A 21,470-nucleotide genomic window follows, 5' to 3' on the forward strand; every position below is an offset into this window, starting at 1 on the left:
CATTGTTAAAATTCTGGACATCAGGGGCTTCCATTTGGGTACCCTGGCGTTCCTTAAATTTCTGTGCATTGTTTGGAGTCCCAATGTATCATTTGGACACCCTGGGCTTCCTTTGGGCACCCTTGGTTTCCTTTGACTTCCTGTGCATTGTTTGGAGTCCCATTGTATCATTTGGACACCCTGGGCTTCCTTTGGGCACCATTGGTTTCCTTTGACTTCCTATGCATTGTTTGGAGTCCCATTGTATCATTTGGACACCCTGGGCTTCATTTGGGCACCCTTGGTTTCCTTGGACTTCCTGTGCATTGTTTGGAGTCCCATTGTATCCTTTGGACACCCTGGGCTTCCTTTGGGCACCCTGAGTTTCATTGGACTTCCTGTGCATTGTTTGGAGTCCCATTGTATCATTTGGACACCCTGGGCTTCCTTTGGGCACCCTGGGTTTCCTTGGACTTCCTGTGCATTGTTTGGAGTCCCATTGTATCCTTTGGACACCCTGGGCTTCCTTTGGGCACCCTTGGTTTCCTTGGACTTCCTGTGCATTGTTTGGAGTCCCATTGTATCCTTTGGACACCCTGGGCTTCCTTTGGGCACCCTTGGCTTCCTTGGACTCCCTGTGCATTGTTTGGAGTCCCATTGTATCCTTTGGACACCGTGGGCTTCCTTTGGGCACCCTTGGTTTCCTTGGACTCCCTGTGCATTGTTTGGAGTCCCATTGTATCCTTTGGACACCCTGGGCTTCCTTTTGGCACCCTGAGTTTCCTTGGACTTCCTGTGCATTGTTTGGAGTCCCAATGTATCATTTGGACACCCTGGGCTTCCTTTGGGCACCCTGGGTTTCCTTGGACTTCCCGAGCATTGTTTGGAGTCCAAATGTATCCTTTGGACACCCTGGGCTTCCTTTGGGTACCCTGGGTTTCATTGGACTTCCTGTGCATTGTTTGGAGTCCCATTGTATCATTTGGACACCCTGGGCTTCCTTTGGGCACCCTTGGTTTCCTTGGACTTCCTGTGCATTGTTTGGAGTCCCATTGTATCCTTTGGACACCCTGGGCTTCCTTTGGGCACCCTGAGTTTCATTGGACTTCCTGTGCATTGTTTGGAGTCCCATTGTATCCTTTGGACACCCTGGGCTTCCTTTTGGCACCCTGAGTTTCCTTGGACTTCCTGTGCATTGTTTGGAGTCCCAATGTATCCTTTGGACACCCTGGGCTTCCTTTGGGTACCCTGGGTTTCCCTAGTCTCCCTTTGCAACCTTTGGATTCTTTGTGTGTCCTTTGTAGACACCCTGTGTGTATTATGGACACCCTGGTTTCTCTGGGCACCTTGGCCTTATTTTGGACTCCCATGGTGTCTTTTGGACACCCTGGGCTTCCGTTTGGGTACCCTGGGTTTCCTTCGACTTCCTTTGCATTGTTTGGAGTCCCAGAGTGTCCTTTGGACACTCTGGGCTTCCTATGGAAAACCTGGGTTTCCTTGAACTTCCTGTGCATTTTTTGATTCCCAAAGCATCATTTGGACTCCCTGGGCTTCCTTTGGGTACCCTGGGTTCCCCTAGTCTACCTTTGCAACCTTTGGATTCTTTGTGTGTCCTTTTTTGTAGACACCCTGTGTGTATTATGGACACCCTGGTTTCTCTGGGCACCTTGGCCTTCCCTTGGGCACTCTAGGCATCCTTTGGACACCCTGACTGGGTACCCTGACTGGGCACCCTGGTTGTCCTTGGTGTCACTTAGCATCCTTTGGAAACCCTGGGCATCAATCAAACTTCCTTGGCAACCTTTGGAAAACCCTGGGCTTCCTTTGGGCACCCTGGTTGTCCTTGGTGTCACTTAGCATCCTTAGGAAACCCTGGGCATCAATCAAACTTCCTTGGCAACCTTTGGACACCCTGGGCGACACTGGGTGTCATTGGTCTCTCTGGACGTGCTTTGGTGAAATTTACTAGATCCATTATCCCGCCCAGCTTTGTGATCGAACTTAATTTTTTAATTTCTTACAGAGCTTGTTGTAAACATGCTGACTGCCCTCTCCAAGGACGGCCTCTTCAAGAACGACAGCGTCTGGTTCACTGCCTACTATGTGTACAACACTGCCTGGAATCTCAGCGACGCCAGTCTACAATGCGCACAGAGCTTTGGCGAGGCGGGCATGGTGAAGTTATGCGCACTCAATATCTCACACAAGGCGTACAGAGAAAACATGAAACAGAAGGTATGCAGAAGAGTTTAACTAAAAAAATTCAGCTTCTAGTAAATGCTATAAATACTTGAATTTTTTTACAAATCAACAAAAAAACGTTTTATTTAGAAAATGAATGTCCATTTTGACAAAGAAATACTTTTAAGAGCTTTCTCGATCAATAAACTCCATTTCCAAGCAGCTCGAATATTTGGAAAAGCCTTTTTATGAAAGCCATACAAACTGCACTATTGACTTTATTAAGCTATTCAAAAAATAAAAAATATAATAAATATATTCTGCTCTTTGATCTACCACTCTGTCTCTAGTGCTGAAAAGCTCCTTGGAATCGCTGGCCCTTTTCGAAAAGACGGTTTCAGCTTTGGATGCGGCTAAGGCTTGCTTGGCTCCGCATGTTGTTTTGTAAATCGCGCGTGCTTTGCGTAGGCGCTCAGGGCTTCAGACGAGAGAATGTAGCCTCAAGCAGAATCCAAAGCTGGAGCCATGGTTTTGAAAAGGGCCTTTAACTCCAGGGGTTACCAAAATGTGGAATTGCCTTCATTTCAACATACACCTGTACATATGAACCTTCTAAAAATGACATCTTGTTTCAGACCTTTTAGTCTGCAGTCATTGTCATCCCTGGGTTTTTTTTTCCACTGCATCATTTCGCTCATTAGTATTACATTGAATTTTGAATGAGAAAATTATTCTATTTCAATTACGATCCGAGTAATGGAGATATTCAAGGCCGATCTGTTGAGGATTTTTTTTGTTTGAGATTGATTATTATCAATACGTAATTTGACAAGCTTTGTGGTCATAAATGGAGAGGTAATTCAACGCCACCAAATTATGATTTCCCCCTGGTATGATCTTGTGTCAAGTCTCAACTTTCAAAGTGCACGGAAATCACCCGGGAACCCATTAACATGCCTCATTGTCTGGTCATTTTGAATGAAAATTAAGCATGGCATATTTATGTGCGAACAGCATTCATTTCACAATGGGGGGAAAAAAAGCAATTTGCCAGGAAATTTAGTAATTGGAAAAACAGGCGGCGGCTGTCGAACACGCCCTAAGCAAGCGAACACCTTTCCCTTGGCCAAAGGTTTTTGTAGGTATTGTTCCCTGCATACAGTTACATAGTAGTTTTTTAATTCTGATGCTACATTTATTAAAGGGGTCAGACTCTATTTCCCTTCAAGCCTGTATTAGGTCACATTGATCGTTTATAGGCTGTACATGTATTTACATCATGTAGCAGCCCACCCCCCAATGTGTCACATGTAATTTAGACGAAGTAGGATCAGTAATCATTATGCTTGAAAAAACTAAGTGAAAGTTTAAATTCTTAGACTACAATGTATTGCTTAAAAGCAATAGTCCAAGAACCCTATTTTTTTAAGATTGACCGAAGTACATGTACTGTACATGCCTGTAAAAACATCAGTCTGTAATGGGCTCTTGTACTTTCTGAAATCCTTAGGCCTATATGTAAACCTGCCTCCCAAAAGAATAATAATAATTTACATGATTGATGCTAACTTCTCCAGAAAACCAAATCAAGGCGCAGTCACACAGTGTCACTAACCAACCTTGTGTTTCCCTAGTTGTTCCCCCTTGTTACGGCAGGGTTATCAAGGAACATGCTGGGCACCAGGAAGGAAGCTATCAGAAGCTATTACAACTCTAATCCGTCTAATCCCAGCCCCAATGTTATATTAAAGTTAGTCTCCTGCTCCAGTCTGATGCTGATGTGATAACCTTTTATCACCGGTGACATTTTGTTGAAGGATCCTGTAGGCCTTAGTGCTTAAGTCGTATCGTTGTTGCTGCGGCTTAAAATTTGTGATTTGATTATTAATTGGAATGAAGTAATTTACTTCGGAGCGTTGTACAGATTAAATGATTAGGTTTTTTACTTCTTATAGAGCGAACCAATGTTACTGAATTTGTAGTGATTAAGCAAAATGGTGAAGTTACATTGACCCCCCCCCCTTCCATACCTTAAATGTCACTTTGGCCATTCTTGAGCCTGTCAATCAAAACCTATTTTAATCGCCAGTATTTGTAATGTTCATAGAGGCTTTGATGAAAAATTTTAAAAAGCTATACAGAATTTTACACACAAAAGGAGCTTTCAGTATCATCTAGATAAAGCCAAATTGTGATTTTGCTTCCTCCGGGCCTAGGCACAGTTTCAAAGAATTGCGTAAGCAGAAAACATTGCTTACATGTATGTTTCTACTAAGCAACAATGAGCAGGATACCAGTCGTAGATTTTTCAGTTTATGTGAATATGGTATTTTGACTGGTAAATCATATTCATAAATTTTTTGTTTGGGCAATGGAATTTCGCTTGGGCCATTACCTTCTCAGTTAGTCAATCAAAACTCTTTAACATAACACAGATATGTTCAAATGCGCATTGACAAAAACAAAAAAAATGCTTACAGAGTACAAAATATTTCTACAGATTCGTCTTGAAAATGTTCTCATTTTGCAAAGTTTTGTAGAGAGCTAGAAAGTAAAGTCTGTTTTGTGCTAATATTGCCCATCAGTTGTTTCCCAACTCAGAAAGTACCCTTCCTGATCAAGGCGACCCTCAGTATTCTCCACAACCTCGCCAAGGCCCAGAGTAAAATAGGTTTGCAAATGGTTACCATCTCGTTTGTTGTTTCCCCATCTTGGAATGTAGCCTTCTTGATTAAGACGTCCCTCAGCATCCTCCACATCCTTGCCAAAGCCCCGATTAAAATAGGTTTTCAAATGACAACCATCTCGCTAGTTTCCCATCTTAGAATGTAGCTTTCTTGATCAAGGCGTCCCTCAGCATCCTCCACAACCTCGCCAAGGCCCAGAGTAAAATAGTTTTTCAAGTGATCAACATCTCCTTTGTTTTCCCATGTCAGAATGTACCCTTCCTCATCAAGGAACCTCGCCAAGGCCCAAATAAAATAGGTTTTCAAATGATAACCATCTTGTTTGTTTCCCTGACTCAGAATGTAGCCTTCCTGATCAAGGCATCCCTCAGCATCCTTCACAACCTCGCCAAGGCCCCGAGTAATCGTCACTACTACCGCCAGGAGCAGGTAGAGGCCAAGATACAGCCCTTCGCCCAAGGGAGCGGCAACAGCGACGACAGCAGTGACGATGACGACAGCGCTGCCTACCTCAAGGCCATCACCATGATGACACTAGCTTACATCCTTGAAGAAGAAGAAGAGGGGAAGGCAGAGGAAGGGGGAACATCGTCAGAGGTCAAAGGTAGGGTCAGGGGTCAAGTACATGGGCAAAAAGATATAGAATAGTGTCTGAAAAAAATTACCTATCATAAAACCAGGGGCAAATTTTGTGGGTCTGCTTTTCGCCGAGTTTTGTGCTTACTACGATCACCATTCTGCACTTGCGTGGCAAGCGCCGAATTTCCGCGCTAGCCTTGTAAGCGTAGAATGCCTAGTACACACGTCTGCGTAAGCCAAAATTCCTGGCTAACCCGTGAAATATGATTGGCGTACGGACGGAATTTCCTGCTTCCTTAAGCGCCGATCTTGTGCTTGCGGTAAGCAGAGCTTACACAGGCACAGCTGTCCAAACAGGTGGAAATGTTTACAAACTCTTGTTGGAGAGAAGTGTGCTGAATACTTACTTGAAGGGGAGATAGGGGGGTAATGTAAGTTTGTATTCTCAGTTTGTTTGATAATGATGAACGTGCTAATTGAAAAACCCTGTCGGTCTAGATGACAAAATGGAAAATGTGTGATGAGACTGTTATTGTGTACATAGTTGACGAAGCCTAGCGTTTCGATAATGGGCCATGTCCTTGATGTAGAACTGCTTGTAGGGCTAGTTGCTCAAGATCATTGTCGACATACATGTACAGTGTAATGAGGATGTTCTTGATTTGAACTTGGGTAGCTTGACGGAGTACAGGCATGACAGACATGACACAGGTGTCGGTGCTGAGGAAATTGTGAGAATTTTTTATTTATTTATTTTGTTACGCAAGTTCACCCCAAACAAGACCTAAAGCCACTCTTGGTAAAGGGCTACAAGAATAAAAACTATGGTCTACAGGGTTAGTCAGAGGGGAGTGTGGGTGTCTTTTGGATGTCTGTTTTCAAGTTTCAGCACCCTGATTTACATTTGAGTATTGACATGATTGAAAGTGAAAAATGTGAACGCCCCATTTATGAGGGTTTATCAATTTTGGAGTACCAATTTCCAGATTTTGGCCCCCACATTTACAGAGTTGCTAGGTTGAAATAGAAACCACTTTTAATGTACATTTACCAGCAGGCTTTTGTATCTCTGACAAAGTCTGAATTTGTATAAACCACATACAAACCTGACCAAAAACGACTGTGTCCTTTCCAACTGTTGAACATTGAATGATTCCTGTCGTCTTAACTGCTTAAGGGAAATGGAAGATAAAAGTGTGGTGGGAGTTTGAGGAGCATTTCCTGGCTGTGGTTTCTTGTTTCAAGTCCTTGTGATTTTGTAGTTCAATAATAGATGCCGGGTTTTATGTGTAATTGGTTTTGTGAGTTATGAAGCAAGTGTGACTGACAACTTTGTATCCTGTTGACTTTCCTTTTGCTGATATAAGGCAAGACAACAAATTGATTAAATACTTATTCCTTTCTTTTGGAGTGGAGACAGATTTGAATTAACCTTTTTTGGGGGGGTGGGGTGGGGTGGGGGTTTAAAGCCATTAGACACTTTCGGTACAGAAAAAAAATTTAAAAAATCACAGATTTACAAATAACTTTCAGGGTTTACAGAAGGTAAAGGTGAAAGACTTCTCTTGAAATATTATTCCCTGAAATGCTTTACTTTTTGAGAAAAATTAAAACAATATCAAATCTCGATATCGAGAATTACAGATTTATTTTAAACACATGTCATGACACGGCGAAACGTGTGGAAACAAGGGTGGGTTTTCCCGTTATTTTCTCCTGACTCCGATGATCGATTGAGCCTAAATTTTCACAGGTTTGTTATTTTATATAGAAGTTGTAATACACGAAATGTAGGCCTTGGACAATACTGTTTACCGAAAGTGTCCAATGGCTTTAATGGGTCATTCTGAAATGAAAATAAAAGGTAAATTCTTACCTTTATTCTAGATCTCTGTTCAAAGCTGATTCCTTTGTACCAAAACAGTCCCTTGTGGCTGAAAATGGTCGAAAGATTTCACATAAACATAAAGCGTTAAAATAATCAAACTATTTTTGGTGTGCACACTCTAGCTTTTATTTAAAACACTGACAAAGCAGTAAAGTGGAAAGAGATAACAAAAGAAAGAGAGTCCAAATTCTCCAAGAAAAGGCAAGGAATAGACAACGAAGGAGACGAAAAGAGTAGAGGGAAGGGGCTGGGTAGGCTTTGAAAAAGGATGAAAATTACTTTGCTATTTTTCTGCCAGTGTGAATATACAAATCAATGTTTAACAAGCCTTTTGTGTGTTATATTATTATTTTAATTTGTGTGCAATTCATTCACAACAGGAAGCACTTGTAGGGGATTAATTATGGTAAGACATCTTTAAATCTTTTTATGAACCTTTCCAGAAACCTTTTTTCTGTTTTGTTCGTTTGCAGTCGGTAAAGAAAATGAAGACACTGTCAAGATGACCACGGAAAAGTGTAAGTTGTTTCGTTGTTTTTCTCCCCGATCCATTCAATCAGGTTTCAACTCTCAAAGTTGTTTCTCAAATGACAATTTGTCTCTCGCTGACTGATGACTCCTGCTCCGAGATAATTAATTTTAATTAGAAATAAATTAATTACTCATAATTTGTTGTATCCATGTGCCACTGTTAAGGGTAATCCATTTGTCTTGCGACGTCCTATTGACAATTGACAGATCAATCTTGAACTTGGTGATCAATTTAATGAAAACAAGAAGGTTTGTTTCGAAAGACTGGATTGCGATTTGTCACTGTTTCTGGGGTTTCATCATCATGACAAGTCTCTCTTTTTTTTCAGTGTTTCTGCAAGAACATGATTGTACCTGGCCTTAAACTGGTTCCCTATAAATTGCCTCAAGTTACATAAATAAAAGTCTCAAAAATTTGTGTTTTATAAAGAACAATAAACAAGTTTTGTGGAAATTAACTCTTCATCCTTCGTTCCTGCGACACAAATCTTCTTTATGAGTGTCCCTCTTTCTCTCAGTCTGTTCCTTCCCTGAGGAACTCACTTCAAACTAAGAAAGGAGACTTCCTGCCTCACATTCAAGAATGAACTCAAATCCATTCTCTTTTCATAAGTTGTTTCACCTTCTGTTTATTTTGTATATAGTTCCCAGATATTAGCTTAGAGGGTCATTTTGTGACAGACATGGCGCAGTATGAAGCGCGGTTCATACTTCCTGCCAATGCGATTTGATTTTTGACATCACAAACTCGCAACTAATAATTTGCAATAGTTGAAATGTGTTAAACATTAGCAGCGAAAACAGGGCTGGAATGTACAATCCCAGGAAGTATGCATCGTGTAAGTCTCCATTATTATTATCTACCACAAAGGTTTTAGTGTATTTTGTGATTCTTTCTTCAGCTACCATTGAGTATATCATCGGTCTCTTAAAGGAAGCCCAACAGAGTAAAGACAGAAGGAGTCAGGGACTGTCCTGTGCTGAACTGGCTCAGGGTCTGGGCCGGCTAGCTGTGAATGACCACAACAAGACCAGGGTGAGGCTTTAAGGGCACTGCAGCTGATTTCACGAAATGCTAGGATTAATCCTATCTCGAGTTAGGACAAGTAACTACATGTACATTGTAGTCCTAACTTAGGATTAAGCTTGGGCGATATCGATTTATTTTATTCACGATATATCGCCGACAATATATCGCGATATTCGATATAATCGCAATTAATGAAATTTGACATCATCAGTCTTAAAACTCCAAGTGAAAGTTGTAGAGAGACAGTCATAGCATTAGAGAGGTGTTCTAATGACCTATTCTTCTGGTTTTATTCCAAACCTATGGGGTGCAGGATGTCTCAGCTAGCAAATACATCGTGATATTTAATCGATATATCGATATATCTCGATTATCGCGATATATCGCGATATATCGATATTTCGATTAAAACCAAATCCATCCGATATCGAAATCGTTTCCAAATTAATATCGCGATATTCGATAATATCGTGATATCGCCCAAGCTTACTTAGGATGGGTTCAATGCATTATAATGTCCTAAGATTAATCTTAACATGTCTAAGTTGGTGAGAGTTTGGTGAAATCGACGGCTGGACACCTTTGGTATTGTCGAAGACTAGTATTACCACTTGGTGTATCCCAACATACATGTATGCATAAAATAACAAACCTGTGCAAATTTGGGCTCAATGGGTTATCAAACTTGCAAGGAAATACTAAAAGAAAAAGCATCCTTGTTGCACAAATTTGTGTTTTCGGATGCCTAAAAGCATTTTGGTACAAGCCGTTTCCAAACACTATGGACCCTTAAGGGTTAATAATTGACAATTGCATTTAGACAGTTGCTATTTGCTATTTGGCAACAGATTATGTTCCCCGTGAGAGAGTTTTTTACTAATTTACCAGACAAAAATGCAAGGTAATGTACATTGTTTGAAACAGGTTCCTTGTAAATATTTGTCAAGCTAGTACAAGAGGATTGCCCTCTGCCAGACAGCTCGATGATATTTTGTCCTTATTTCTCATGTTTGTTTTATTTATTTGTATAAGGCCATTTTAATTTCCTCAGTGAGGGATAATCAAGTTTTATCTATCATCTATCTATCTATTTGTTGGTAATATTTTGTTTTTGTGTGGCGTTACAGATCCTGCAAGCTGGCGCCCTCCCTCTCCTGACCTCCATGCTTCAGCAAGAGAGTCTGGAAGAGCAAGAAGCTGCGACGCAAGCCGTCTGGAACCTCGCCTTCGACAGCGCCGTCCGGCAACAGCTCGCCAAGGACAAGGCGTGCCTGGAGGCATTGCAGACGCTAACGCAGAGCAAGGAACAGTCTATCAGGACCGCTGCTAAAGGGGCACTGTGGGTCGGACAGAAGCAGAACGGGGTGCCAAGGACAAGTACGTCTGCTACTAACACGGCGGCTGCATACACAACCGTGACAAACTCGACTGTCACAAACTCGACCGTCACAAACTCGACCGTCACAAACTCTGTAGCATCAAGTGAGTAAAGATACATGTACATCATTGACACAGTGTTAAAGTCAGCTTTCGTCACAGACAATAATATCATCGTTTGTTCATCTGTTGATCTGGTCGGACATGATTGGGCATCATCCCTTGAACCTCTTACTGTTAGACGCTCAATTCTCTTCATAAAGTCCCTTAATATGAACTTTCATGGTACATGTATTTGTGCAGAAGGTTCTGTGTGTAGCTTCACTTGCTTTGCCATGTCTACCACCTGTTTCTATTCCAAAGGCCAATACTGGAAAATATTTGGAAAGTATTTCCCCCAGACTGCTTCTCTTTGGAACTCCCTACCTGTGTCGTGTTTTTCACCATCTTGCAATCCCAGTTTAAAGGCAGTGGAGACTATTGGTAGTTACTCGAAATAAATATTAGCATAAAACCTTACTTGGTAACGAGTAATGGGGAGAGGTTGATACATGTAGTATAAAACATTGTGAGAAACGGCTCCCTCTGAAGTGACATTGTTTTCAAGAAAGAAGTAATTTGTCCACGAATTTTATTTCGAGACCTCAGATTAAGAATTTGAGGTCTCGTAATCAAGAATCTGAAACCACACAACTTAAGTGTGACAAGGGTGTTTTTTCTTTCAATATTGTCTAGCCATTTCAACGACCGATTGAGCTCAAATTTTTACAGGTTTGTTATTTTATACATATGTTGAGATACAGCAAGTGAGAAGACTGGTCTTTGACAAATACAAATAGTGTCTAGTTTTGTCTTTTTGTTTTGTAGTGTTCACCTTGATTGGCCCCTTGGTCTTGTGTGAACCATTTTTCTTAATAAACAATTTGAAAAGGAATGCTCTCCAATTAAACAATTTGATATCTTGGCTTATTTTTTCCAGAAGCTACAAGCAGGAGTTGGTCCAGGGGAAGCAGTGCCAGCAGTAGCCACTTACCACACATCATGATCAGCTATCAATGGTCTGCCCAGAAGGTTGTTCTTCGAGTACGAGACCTACTGGTGGTGAGTTAAGCCCCTACGAACAGTGCAAGTCCTAAACTTCATTACAGGGAACACTCCACTAAAGATTTTCCAAGTTGCACCTCAACATCTCAGGGGTCAATTTCATAAAGCAGAAAATACTGCTTGACAAACTTCTTTTGCAGAGCAAAAACTGAGCCTTATTTTTTTAATGTAGCTTTCCGTAATGTCATACAAACATTTTGGGGGTAACTTTGGATTCCCATGCTTGACGCTTAACCACTTGCATGTAACATCGGTATTTTACAAATTTTCTTGGAGCTTCTTGAGTAATCGTTTTCCTTTGAAAATATTGCCACAATGAAACTCTAACTTGACAAAGAAAAGACGACAAAGTCTCTCATAATTAGCTCTGGAAATTGATCTTCAAGTAACGAAATGGAGTAAGCACTCTCCATACTTGGCAAAACCTCAACCGAAAATCTGCAATGGTATGCTGGAATCTCTGAACACTCGGACTCTCGTCATTGTTACAATTTACCTTTTTATAATGTTTAATATTTTTGTCCGTCCTGCAGTTATCGCTTGCGCTGTTTGGATATTGAACAAAATAAAATAAAATAAAAATTGTAAAAAGACTGATTTTTCTACTTCATCTATGTCTATTGACCTTGATTTTCATTGCAGAATGCTGGTTATCGTGTTTGGGTTGACGTGGATTGTATGTACGGCTCGACCCTCCAAGCAATGGCCGAAGCAGTGGAGAATGCTGAAGTGATGCTAATGTGTATTTCTGAACGCTATAAAGAGAGCCCCAACTGTCGCACAGGTACAATATTCAAGCAACAAATAATTCACATGGGGATCCAGTTCTTTCCAGGTAGCTGTAGTGATGGTGTGGAACGGTCCACCTCATTCCATCAGAGCCAGCCAGACAATAATCACTTTCAAAACAACCCTAAAGACCCATCTATTTTCAAAAATATTTCCGTAACATTCCATGGACTTTGGTTTTTTATTAATTATATCTTGGTCTTTGCTCCCTGAAGGACAACCAAGAGGGAATTTTTGGTATTGAATTGAAGCAAGCACCATGAGTACTTTTGTGAATACCTGCAATATAGAAGGCCTTATTATTATTATTAACATAAACCACAAGGGAAACTGACTGGGTAAATTTTTGGGGTTATTAATTATTATTACTACTATTGCTGTTGCTGTTGCTGTTGCTGTTGCTGTTGCTGTTGCTGTTGCTGTTGCTGTTGCTGTTGCTGTTGCTGTTGCTGTTGCTGTTGCTGTTGCTGTTGCTGTTGCTGTTGCTGTTGCTGTTGCTGTTGCTGTTGCTGTTGCTGTTGCTGTTGTTGTTGTTGTTGTTGTGGTTGTTGTTGTTGTTGTTATTATTATTATTACATTTTATTCGCCATAACAGAACAACACAAAATACATTGACAACATTATACCACAAAACCACAAGATGGGCAAGGGACAACAAAAGCAAATACATACTATGATCCGTAGATCTGTTGCCCCACATCTGGGGTACACAATAAAATTAATATAGATTTAAAACAATATAGTACACAAAGCAATAATAAAAGCAGAAAATTAAAAACCAATAGAAAAACAAAGAATTGACTAGAGTTGGATTTGAACCAACGACCTCCGGATTAACGTTCCGGCGCTCTACCAACTGAGCTATCTAGCCCTATATTGGCGGTGTCCCTATTTTGTCAATATCTTTGTTCGGAGGTGCCAGTCAGAAGCCATATAACCGTTAACCAGTAACCGATCACACCCAAATTACAATATTTTTGTACGTTACTATGCATTCTCTACAGAAAGAGACATGCCCTCTGTGTAATTTCTAGACCTTTATTTATTGATTTTTTGTTCTGCTTTTTGATGCTCTTTGTTTTGTTTTGTGTCACCAGAGGCGGAGTACGCCTACCAGCGTCGTAAGACGATCATTCCCTTGATGATGGATAAACATTACCAGCCCAACGGATGGTTAGGGATGATCCTCGGAACCAAGTACTACATTGACTTCTCCGGCCGCCACGTCTTCTCGGAGCAGTCGCATAAACTCCTGCGAGAGGTTTGCGACATCGGGAGTGCTGCATTGCTAGAAGGTAAAGAGTCTAAATGGTGGGGTGGAAGAGAATTTTTGTTGTCGGGGGAAGTGGACAGGATTGTTGACAGAATGACTACTAAGACAGAATTGTGACTGGTCCTTGACATGTATGCATGTTGTTTTTATTTCTGTGTATTGTGTCACACAAGTGTGTACAGGACAAACCCCAGTAAAAAAATGTATATATATATTTGAAATAATCAATTATTGCATTGATTTTGCTCCAGTGTATAATTTTTACGAACACTAATATCCATTTTGGTTTTACCCCTACACATGAACACCGATGTGTGTTAGCACTATTAAAACTTGGTGCTTTCCTAAGTTCGGTGAAAAAAGACATTGTGTATAGGGGTAAAACCAAAATCTACATTGTTTATCCTAGATGCAAATTTAACATAAAAAAATAAAATAATGATATCAAAATCATTAACTTTGATGGTGTTTTACAGATCCGGTGTTTGATTTTGAAGACTCGCTAACGAAGATTGAAAGCCCTCGCAACCACGTCGCCATGAGTCCTAGACCTCAGAACCTGATGAGTCCACGACGCCAGGTGGGAAGCCCAAGACATCACGTGTCGACCCCTAGACATCAGATGCCTAGCCCTTTACCTGAGTCACCGAGTCCCACCCAGCCGGCCCACGTCAGGGAATGGAGCACGGAGAATGTACAGCAATGGCTGGACCATGTTAAACTATCCCAGTGAGTTATTGGTCGAGATTTTACACCAAGACCCAAATTCAGTAGATCCATGGCTCTAAAAAGACGGGGAAGATTTTTTGGGCAGTTTGCTGCGGACAATCCAACAACAGGCAGAACTTTTTGTACGCAAGTTACAGCAGAGGCAATTGCATAAACTTTGTTTACCAGAATGTTTGAAAAACATTTATATCAAAAGAATAATAAAAAGCATCTATATAGCGCCAAAATCTGTCTAAAAAGATAAAGATGCTCAAGGCATTTCTCTGGATGATTGGTACTTGCATGAATTTTACATGCCTTGAGCTTTCAAATTAAATCTACTTTTTTTGTAATTGCTAATCCTCAACTTCGTCTCTAGTTAAATTGTTCATCTTTTGTATTTTTTGACTTGTGCAGCTTAAAGCATTCAATGAAGGATTTTGACGGCTCGTTACTCGCCCAGCTCCACTCCATGCGACAGGAAGCTCCCGAGTTCTTCTACACCTCGCTCCGTCAGGATCTCAACATTCAGAGTCTGGTAGACATTCTGAAGCTTACTGAAGCCATGGACAAAGTCTTATGACGGAACACTCCAAGGAAAGTCAAATGAAGGTGCTCTGTAGAAAAAAGAAAAGATATAACCTAGCAGTTTTAAAGTCTTGTAGAGATTCTGAAGCCATGGACAAAGTCTGACGGGACACTCCGAGGAAAGTCAATTGAAAGGTGCTCTGGAGAAAAAAACGAATAACTTCAGCAACTTTAGACAGCTTCAGAGTCGGATAGACATTCTGAAGCTTACTGAAGCCATGGACAACGTCTTATGACTGGACACTCCAAGGAAAGTCAAATGAAAAGAAATAACCTAGCAACTTTAAAGTCTTGTAGAGATTCTGAAGCCATGGACAAAGTCTGACGGGACACTCCAAGGAAAGTCACTTGAAGGTGCTCTGTAGAAAAAAAAAAACGAAAAACTTTAGCAACTTTAGACAGGTTCAGAGTCTGGTAGACATTCTGAAGCTTTCTGTAGCCATGGACAAAGTCTTATGACGGGAGACACGCCGAGGAAAGTCAGTTGAAGTTGCTCTGAGGGAACATGGCATGGGGAGATCGATCACCCCCAGGATACGAAGTTGTGTTCTATTATTGGATTCCATATTCTGGCCATGCTGTCTTGGACTTGATGGCCACCCTATGCCCCTTTTCAAAATCACGGCTTCAGCTTATATCAAAGCGAGGACGTTTTGGGCAAAATAGTTTGGTTTCTCTTTGTGATCTGATTACTTGTATCTGTTACTGTTGTTGCAATACAGGGAATATGACAAACATTTTAGGACATAGAAAGAGCTTGCTTAAACTAGGTGTACACAGTATGTCTTATTAAAACGTAACGTATTTGGTTTTGGTAAACCAAGCCACCCAAATCCTACTTAATACCCCAATATGCAATCAAAGTAACCTACCTTTCTTTTCAAAAAGCTAAAAAATCTAGACAATTTTAGGGTGGCACGGTTGGCTTGTGTGTAAAGCGCTCGCCTCTCACCAAGGTGACCCCGGTTCGATTCCCGGTTGGGGCCATATGTGAGTTGAGTTGTACGTTGGTTCTCTGCTGTGCCACGAGGGTTTTCCAGACTATCCGGTTTTCCTCCCTCAGGAAAAAATCAAACACTTTCGATCTTGGTTGTGCTCCGTGGTGATAATGGGTTGATGTGGCTGGCAGCTGAATGCGCCCTTGCATGCCTGCTTCTCGAACACGTTGTAGCCGTGTCCTTCGCAATTCAGCTCTAGCTGCGAGTAAGGACGATTAGCCCCCCAATTTATTATTATTATTTCAAAATAGAACAAAACATTTCAATGGGGGAAAAAATTGATGTTACTTTCACGCCTAAAGGTTCCGTTGTAAGATTTGAAAACAAAATTGCTAGTTCTTTTTAAGAATAACATAAAGATTGTATCATCACTTTTATTCCTTCTTAAAACCTCTATATTGGTTGTAATTAATAATGTGCAGTGTCTTTGTGTATATTTAGTTCAAGAGATTGGATTGAACAATATTTGTGATGAAAAAAAAGGAAACTTTGGAAAATTGTAAGAGAAGTTGAACTTCATTTTTTACCCCTGCCTTACAGTTTAATTCAGTGTTTTATATATGAAATGTAAATATACAAAATGTGATATTATTTTTTTACTTTTGAATTGGTTCATAGAGAGAATTTTCTTTTTGCCAAAAAGGACTGTTATCTTAATAAGTATTATTTAATATCTCAAGCCAAATCTGCGTATCTGCATTTTTTGTGTATTCCTTTTTAATTGAGTCAACTGTGTTTAGAAACTGACCCAGATCACCTGGGCCTAATTTCATAAAGCTGTTAAAGACAGTGAACACTATAGGTAATTGTCAAAAACCAGTCTTCTCACTTGGTGAATATCAACATATGCATAAAATAACAAACCTGTGAAAATTTGAGCTGGATTGGTCGTCGGATTTGCGAGATAAATATGAAAGAAAAAAAAACACCATTGTCACACGAAGCTGTGTGCTTTAGATGCTTGATTTCGAGACTTAAACACTTAATAAAACAGGCATAATAAAAGTGAGATATAATAACAAGAGTAGAAATATAGGATTTGAGGCATTGCATGGTGAGGTATCAATAAATTTGGTTTGCGGTAACACGATTGTGTATCTACTTTCCAGGGTAGAGTTTGTTCTTAAAGAACTGTCTTGCTTTACTCTACTACCGCATTCTGGAAAGAACTGTCCTGCTTTTTAACTATTACCCGGGCGGATGGTATAGAAAATAGGCTGGGACTACTACTTTAGCTTATAAGATCGTGATCAACTGTACTACCGCAGAGTCGGTTCTTAAATTGGTCTCAGAGTAGAAATGTTTCCAACCCAGGAAAAGGGAAACAACAAAAGTTGTATTTATGTCAAATTAAGCCCCACAATTAGTGGGACACCAGTTGCTAAATGTTAATTTGATAGAATTTTTGCTGGTAACCAGTTTCTGTTAAAGGAAACAAAATACCTTTGGTTTTGGAACAACGTGATTGTTTTAATCCAATAAGGATAAAGTAACCTGTGAACATTTCATTTTAACCAAAGGCAGGGATTACTCTTCTCGAATTATTATTTTGGGGTTTTAAAACTGTTATATTCTTCTAAATTCACATTACTTTAAAGATGCTATGTCAGTTTTGTTGCCCCACACATTAAAAAAATAGATTTTTTTGAGTGAATGATATTTCAAAGAGTATCACCTGCTCTAACGAAAAAAAGTTTACCTTTTACTTTTAATGTTCAGGAACCATGACAAAAATTTAAAACGTTTCTTATAAAACACATTAAAACACTTTCTCGACCCCCATCAAAATACCTATTGAACTTTAAAATTTTTGAGTCAAATCGGCCAAAACTCTTGACATGGCATCTTTAAGGTGAAAGAATTCTTAAAATGTGTTAATACTATCGAAGCTGCTGTACTTCTAACTAAGTATATGCTACTTCATTAATTTTAAGAGTCATTAATTACCAATGGTACACCTTCCCTTTTAAGCAACATTTGTCTATGGTTAGCAAGTATGTTTCTGCTTACAGGCTTTATGAATATGGGCCATGATGTCATCAGGACAATAACCTTGGTGTGGCCATTTTTGTAATCAATGTCTCTGTGTGTTATATAGTTTAGTGCGCACTTTAGGTGACGCAACATTTACTATAAAATGTGCAATTTGAGTCCTGCATTATCAGGTTTGACATGTGATGTTTGTGAGAGGAGTCAATATTTAAGTGTTTTTAGAATCTCTTTCCATCAGCTCAGATTTGTGCTGAATTTGTCTTGACAAAATACAAATGAAATAATACTATGTAATTACTGCATGTCTCAGAGGTTAAAACAGATTAGTTTTTTTGTTTTTTTAAACAAGCACAAGGAGAAGGTTTCTATAGGTTAAGTATGAATTGAAATATAAATGAGACTTAATGTAGCATTTGAACATTTTTTTTGTTAATACATCATCGTGCGGTATTATTATTATTACAACCCAACACCAAAGCATTTAGACACAAAAGGTATTTATTTATTTATTTGTTTGTTTAATCGTTAAATGGAGCGTAACTTTTTTGTTTTTATTTGTTTGATTGTTTCAAAATGAGCAATAATTTTTCATTTCAAAAGGTGGTAGAAATTTTTAGATATTGCTGGAAAATTTGTAGCGGGTTAGTCCACTAAGGAAGAATAATTTGCAATTGGAATACACAATTTGAGAAACATTTCTGACAGTAACGTTTGTCAAATTAAAATATTTGGTAATTAGAACTCTTAAGCTATCACAGTGCTAACACACATCGGTGTATGGGTAAAAACCAAAATTAAAGGAACACGTTGCCGTGGATCGGTCGAGTTGGTCTTTGAAAATTTTGACTCCCATAAATGGCCGACCATGTTAGTTCGCACAGTAGAAGGAAAACCACGCAATTTCGAGGCAAACTTGTGTGGATCATTGTATTCTACTTTGAAAACATCTTTCCAACCATATGCATTTTATAAAAAACGGTTACAAACGCTTTTGTTTTGACCAACTCTTCCGATCCAAGGCAACGTGTTCCTTTAATATTCTTTATCCCCGATGCAAATTTAACATCTATTATATATCTTTTTCCATAACTATATTTCTTCAAAGTGAAAGGATTCTCAAACTGCTTTATATTATCAATTCTGCTGTTCTTCTAACTATGTAAGTTTTTGTGCCATTAGTTTTACGAGTGGTTACCAAATCACATATACCTTCCCTTTAACAACTATGTATTCAACTTTATGGTCTGTTATCTATATAGGTGTATTGAGAAGCCAAACTGTTTTTCTTATTTTTCAAGTTGCTGTTTAGGTGTAAAAATTTAACTTTTACTTTTTGTCTATACAAGGAGTGAAGCAAGTCAAAATGTGAAGCCAAATTTATTTCTGAAATGTCAAAACGTATTGTGTAATATTTCATATATTGTGTCATCTTGGTGTTATAAGACTTTCGAATTGCCTTTATGCTACGTGTAAAAGAAGTGAGGAAAAAATGAAGCTTAGTTATGATGAAGTGTTGTTCTAAATGACACTCTTATAGTGCAATATGGAGGTTTCAGGTTGGTTGGTTGCATGGTTGGTTAATTTTAGTACAGGTTTATCAAAAAGGTTTTCAGTGCAGCAAGTAACTTGTTCCTAATCCAGTGGAATTGTGGAAAATGTTAACCCCATTCATGTATTTCCACTTCACTGCTTATGTTTCACTTAGTTACCTGTCCATGTTTGTTGTGCTGTCATTTAGCCTTCGAGAAAGACCCTGCTAGGTTCGAAACGTCAGGCCATTAACTATTTTTTGCAAAATGTTATCTATTTAAGAGAGTTTACCAAAGCAGAAGTATTTTTTGTTTTCAATAATATGATGATGTTTCTCCATTCAATTTAAAGCGCATCGTAATTAAATGTGAACCCAAGTTTGATACAAATGCTGGACTTACTACTTGTGATTTTGTAAATTTTTGACTCAAATTTTAAAACAATTCTGGACTTATAACCTGTGTGATTTTATTCATTTCTGACCCAAACTGTATTAAATGCTGAACTTAACTCTTGTGATTTTGTCAATTTTAAACTATTATTTGATGGAACGGCTATCCCTTGTGATTTTTGTAACTTTTTGACCCAAACTTGGTAAACAATGTTGGAAATTCGTGACTTGCTTCTTGTGATTTTGTAAATTTTACCCCAACTGTGAAAATGCTTTTCCCTTGTGATTTTGTAAACTTTTGACCCAGATTTGATACCAAAATCTAGACTTACCCCTTTTTTTTGTAAATTTTGACAAATATTTAGAAGAAAAAAAACCTGGTGGACTTACCCCTTTTGACTTTTTCCTTTTTTGAAGGACACATAATTTGCACATATTCTCGGATTGTCCTTTTGATTTTGTCATTTTTGACCAAATTTTGAAGGAAAAAAATGCTGGACGTACCCCTCGTGATTTACTTCAATTACTAAAAAAAAAAATGTTTAGAAAAGCTGGACTTACCCCTTGATCAGTCAGTAAATGTTTTATAGCAATTTATAGCGACGGATCTTACTCCTTGTGATTTTGTACATTTTTACCCAAATAAAAAAAAAATGCTGGACTTACTCCTTGTGACTTCTTCCATTTTTTAAGAGACAGAATTGGCATACATGATAGGGTTGCTAAGCTCTAGTTTTTGTTTTACCCAACTTTCGTGACTTGGGGGTTGACAAACATACCTCTTGTGGTTTTGTAAAAATTTTACCCCGATTTGATAAGAAGTACTATTGTGATTTAATCAATTTTGACCAGATTTTGAGGGCAAAAAATGCTGGGCCTACCCCCTTGTGAATTATTTTACTTTGTACCCCAAATTATTTAAAAATGCTGGACCTACCCCTTTAATGTTTCAATTAAGTTTTTATAACAATTTTTAAGCGATGGACTAACCCCTTGTGATGTACATTTTTGGCCCAAATTTCAAAAACCTGCTGGACTTACCCCCCCCCCCCCCCTCCCCCCCTGTGACTCTTTTTACTCAAATTTCGTGATTTTTGTTTACCCTGATTTGATAACAAATATGACTACCCCTTCGTTATTTAATCAACTTGACCAACATATGAGGGCCAAAAATGCTGGGCTTTCCCCCTTGTGAATTACTTCAATTTTTTACCCAAAATTGTTTAAAAATGCTGGACTTACCCCTTTGATATTTCAGTACATTTTTGTATAAAAAATTTAAGCGATGGACTTGCCCCTTGTGATTTTTTAAATGTTGACCCAAATTTGAAAACAAAAACTGCTGGACTGACCCCTTGTGACTTTTTCTATTTTTGAATGAAACAGAATTGGCATAAATGCTAGGATTGGCCTTGGTATTTTGTCAATTTATGGCCTCATTTTGATGAAGATGTTGAACTTGCCCATTGTGATTTTATCAGATTTTTGAATGACCCAAAAGTTGTGAAAATTCCGGACTTGCCCATTGATATTTTTGTAAATTTCTGACAACAAAATTAATTTTAAAAAGTATTTGCCCTACCCCTGTGATTCTTCTAAATGTTGTACATAAATTTAATAAACATGCAGGTCTCAACCCTTGATATTTTGTCAATTTTTGAACCAAATTTGAAAAATTAATCTTTGTAAATTTTTCACCAAAATTTGATTAAAAAAACTACTTGACCATAGTATGATTTTGTCAATATTTACACAAATTGATCACAAATGCTGGACTTACCCTTGTAATTTTTACCAATTAATTTATTGTTTGACCCCTTGATGTTTTAGTATTTTTTTTGACCC

General features: G+C 38.9%; 1 protein-coding gene and 1 non-coding gene across 4 annotated transcripts in view; one reads left to right on the forward strand and one right to left on the reverse strand.

Annotated features, from left to right (window-relative positions):
• LOC139937033 (uncharacterized) overlaps positions 1–19,713 on the forward strand; it is a 28,883-nt gene extending 9,170 nt beyond the window's left edge. For all 3 annotated transcript variants that reach the window (XM_071931986.1, XM_071931987.1, XM_071931988.1), the window contains exons 3-12: positions 2,003–2,214; positions 5,187–5,451; positions 7,788–7,832; positions 8,748–8,881; positions 10,003–10,357; positions 11,232–11,353; positions 11,999–12,140; positions 13,243–13,440; positions 13,895–14,147; positions 14,544–19,713. In XM_071931986.1, coding sequence (XP_071788087.1) covers positions 2,003–2,214; positions 5,187–5,451; positions 7,788–7,832; positions 8,748–8,881; positions 10,003–10,357; positions 11,232–11,353; positions 11,999–12,140; positions 13,243–13,440; positions 13,895–14,147; positions 14,544–14,709 — 1,892 coding nt within the window. In that variant the 3' untranslated portion in view covers positions 14,710–19,713. The remainder of the gene's footprint in view (positions 1–2,002; positions 2,215–5,186; positions 5,452–7,787; positions 7,833–8,747; positions 8,882–10,002; positions 10,358–11,231; positions 11,354–11,998; positions 12,141–13,242; positions 13,441–13,894; positions 14,148–14,543) is intronic.
• On the reverse strand, positions 12,944–13,016 carry Trnan-guu (transfer RNA asparagine (anticodon GUU)). The gene has a single exon. It is a non-coding gene; the product is annotated as a tRNA-Asn (tRNA).
• Positions 19,714–21,470: the final 1,757 nt, after the last annotated feature.

This window comes from Asterias amurensis, chromosome 5, assembly GCF_032118995.1.
Source record: "Asterias amurensis chromosome 5, ASM3211899v1".
In the NCBI taxonomy this organism is placed as follows: Eukaryota; Metazoa; Echinodermata; class Asteroidea; order Forcipulatida; family Asteriidae; genus Asterias; species Asterias amurensis.